Below are 4,204 nucleotides of genomic sequence, written 5' to 3' on the forward strand. Positions count from 1 at the left end.
TACATACATACATACATACATACATACATACATACATACATACATACATACATACATACATACATACATACATACATACATACATACATACATACATACATACATACATACATACATACATACATACATACATGCATGCATGCATACATACATACATACATACATACATACATACATACATACATACATACATACATACATACATACATACATACATACATACATACATACATACATACATACATACACACACACACACATACATACACACACACACACACACACACACACACACACACACACACATAATTGTTACAAATCTTTAACACAACCACTGGAATGAAAAGAAGTGAGCAGTAGAGCTACCCATGAATCATGCAGTTGTAGCATCCAAGTCTCGCCAGCAGAAATGTTCACAAAATGACGCACTCGCCTTCTTCTTCCTTCTCACGTCTTTGTTCTGCCAAAAGAAAATAGCCAAAGTAAATGGCAACATTTATAAAGTCAATCTCCAGAATAACTCTTCCTCTATCGCTACATTTTCACAGACTGACATAATCCATGGCATTGTCAGTCAGTGCACTGAATAAATGAAGTACAGACAGAATTGACACTAGGATTTGAAAAATGAAAACAGGGCGGAAATAAGATTTATTGTATCCCATGGCAAAAAAAGCGCAAACTGACGTGTGCGCTGTTATATGAAGTAAAATGACTTTTTTAAATTTGCATAGAAAAATAGTTTAAGAATTACTGTTTGGTATTGTTAGATCTGAATTTAGAAGTCCTATAGTTATCCACTGCTGTACTCTCTTTCAAATGACTACCTACAGTTGAAGACCACCACTGGCTGGGTGATTCTGGAAATCAAGGGATGGAGAAAGAGGTGGCTTGGACGTTAATTTTTGCATGCCTTTTTTATCAACTGAAACGGTTGCCAGTCATTTCAGAAGTCAGAAAAGGTCTACTACTACTACTACTACTATTACTATTACTACTACTACTAGTACTACTACTACTACTACTACTGCTGCTGCTGCTGCTGCTGCTGCTGCTGCTCTGCTGCTACTACTACCACTACTACTACAACTACTACTACTACTACAACTACTACTACTACTACTACTACTACTACTTCTACTACAACTACTACTACTACTACTGCTGCTGCTGCTGCTGCTGCTGCTGCTGCTGCTGCTGCTGCTGCTACTACTACTACTACTACTACTAATGCTGCTGCTGCTGCTGCTGCTGCTGCTGCTGCTACTACTACTACTACTACTACTACTACTACTACTACTACTACTACTACTACTACTACTACTACTACTACTACTGCCACTTCTAATAATAATAATAATAATAATAATAATAATAATAATAATAATAACAGATCTAGTAATAATGATAATAATGATAATATTAATAATGATAATAATAATAATAATAATGATAATTATAATAATAACAATAATAATAATAATAATAATAACAATAATAATAATAATAATAATAATAACAATAATAATAATAATAATAATAATAATAGTAGTAGTAGTAGTAATAATGATAATAATAATAATAATAATAATAATAATAATAATAATAATAATAATAATAATAATAATAATAATAATAATAATAATAATAGTAATAATAGTAATAATAGTAATAATTATAATAATAATTGCTTTTATATAGCGATTATCCACGTTTTACGGCACGCTTTATGCCCTTTATTACTATTATTATAGTACCCCAGCAGACCTTAGCACACTGCGAAACCTTCTTGGCTTCCCGGGAAACATACAGTGCAAGCTGCGGAATGCACGCGCTCAAACACTGACAAGCTAACAAGATCTTTCGCTGTTTATAGCTGGATACTCATTCCCATCGGGTGAAGTAAGCAGACAATTTCTGTAAAGTGTCGTTCCCAGGGTACACAACGTCGGGTCACTGACGGGATTCGAACCCCCGACCTTGCGGTTGCGAGTCTGAGAGCCTAACCCCTTGACCACTCTTCTCCTCGACAATGAATGGCCATCTTGGACAGGTTCGAAAATAATTTCTTGTATTAACAAACTGGTCCTTTAAAAAAAATAATACCTCAGAGCTGAAGCAGTAATCACGTCATAATGTAATATTATACGTACCAAGGCTCTTCAACACCCCAACCCCCCCCCAACCCCTTCCTCCAACAATACCTCCACCCCCCACCATACACCCCCACCCCACCCCGTAGTTACATAACAACTGACGCCAGTCTTGAGCAGCGCGTTCACTCTTTTTTTAGATCTAGTTTAGTTTACCCTCGAGTCTCTGTGTCGCCAGCCTAAGTCTCTCTGTCTCCTGCCTCAGATTCTCCTGCTCTGACTCTACGCGGCGTTCCTCAGCCTCTTTGCGGCTCTCCATTGATCTTTGCTTGGAGGTCACATCGCCCTCCAGCGCGCAGAGAGCAAGCTTCTGATATAAGAGGACTCCGGTCCCGCACTCGTCCAGGCTGGCCTGAAGCTTCACTGCCTGCACCTCACCTGGAAATTGATAGAGTGAAGTGCCCTCTATTAATCATTATATGAACACGCTCCACAGAATAAAGAAATTGATAGAGTGAAGTGCCCTCTATTAATCATTATATGAACACGTTCCACAGAATAAAAAAATTGATAGAGTGAAGTGCCCTCTATTAATCATTATATGAACACGTTCCACAGAATAAAAAAATTGATAGAGTGAAGTGCCCTCTATTAATCATTATATGAACACGTTCCACAGAATAAAAAAATTGATAGAGTGAAGTGTCCTCTATTAATCATTATATGAACACGTTCCACAGAATAAAAACATTGATAGAGTGAAGTGTCCTCTATTAATCATTATATGAACACGTTCCACAGAATTAATAAACTGGTAGAGAGTGAAGTGCCCTCTATTAATCATTATATGAACACGCTCCACAGAATTAATAAACTGATAGAGAGTGAAGTGCCCTCTTTTTGGCATTATATGAACACTTCGCTACCCTAGAATTACAAAGTTATTTCTGCTCAGTGCCTAGTTTTTGAGAAATTTGACGTTAGAATTTGTGAGTCTCACAACATTTCAACCTTTTTCAAATGCAAATTTTCGAATATCTTGATAACGACTCCGAACGATCTTATGATTTTGATAGAGCTGATAGAAAATTTGGTTTCCGACCCATGGTCTTAGAAACTGAAAACGGCCAAAAATATCAGAGAGAACTTTATAATTCCAATGTAGCGACTTGCTGCCTGTGTGTCTTTCGTGCGGTGACCCAGAGCTGAGGGCTTCGTCTATCGTTATTGCTTTGGACAGCCACTATAGTCGTGACCAAGGTCGGATTAACGGGGATGGCATGGCCCAAGGGGGAATGGTCGTGGGCAACTCACCAAGAGAGGGCCTCCCACCGATATATAGAGTACATAGCATGCAGTCAGAGATAGACGCTGCATGAATTGGACTTCAGTGATATCATCTGCAACTTTGCCACACGAAAATCGAGAAAAGTGTCAAGACTGAAATGGTTATAACTCCATCCAATCTCTGATTCGAACCAGATCTTTTTCTTTCTAGCTTTACTTTACTGTTTCATTTTTTAAAGTAAATAATTTTAACTGTAAATAAATATGGTAATAACAACGTGTGTTCCTACCAATTGAACATGTTTGGTGTGTCCCGCGGGCTCATAGTATGACCTCAAGCAGTTGCGAGCGCCGTAAAACACTTAGCAGTAAAAATAAAAAGGACACGCCCCGTTGACAACTGCTGACCACACACCCAAACGTCGTGTCACCGAAACACGCTTGACATCATTTTGAGACAGAATATATTAAATTTACGGGCCTGCCATTTTACCAATCTTTCCCCATCTTACTTTTGAGCGAACATAGCTCCGAGATGAGACCACACAGTTTCCACCTATCAGAAGTGAAGGTGATCATGTCCAGTTTCTGGCGAAGCGCCAGCGTCTCAGCGTCGTATTTTTGGCACAGCTGAGGGGCATTGGCGCTGTGGAAAAAAACAACAAAACAAAATAAAACAAAACAAAGTTGACAAAGACGGAATGACATTGATTACATAACTACTCTCATCAAAATCGAGTTTTACTTTTTCTCTTCTGTCTCCCCATCATCACGATCATCATCATCATCATCATCATCATCATCATCATCATCATCATCATCAG

General features: G+C 38.0%; 1 protein-coding gene across 1 annotated transcript in view; it reads right to left on the bottom strand.

Moving 5' to 3' along the window:
• Positions 1–262: 262 nt before the first annotated feature.
• Positions 263–4,204, bottom strand: part of LOC101860149 (GTPase IMAP family member 7) — a 20,418-nt gene continuing 16,476 nt past the window's right edge. Inside the window, exons 7-9 of the mRNA XM_005093007.3 lie at positions 3,893–4,026; positions 2,310–2,531; positions 263–460 (exon numbers count right to left, since the gene is read on the bottom strand). Coding sequence (XP_005093064.1) covers positions 414–460; positions 2,310–2,531; positions 3,893–4,026 — 403 coding nt within the window. The 3' untranslated portion in view covers positions 263–413. The remainder of the gene's footprint in view (positions 461–2,309; positions 2,532–3,892; positions 4,027–4,204) is intronic.

This window comes from Aplysia californica, unplaced genomic scaffold (assembly GCF_000002075.1).
Source record: "Aplysia californica isolate F4 #8 unplaced genomic scaffold, AplCal3.0 scaffold00056, whole genome shotgun sequence".
Lineage (NCBI taxonomy): Eukaryota > Metazoa > Mollusca > Gastropoda > Aplysiida > Aplysiidae > Aplysia > Aplysia californica.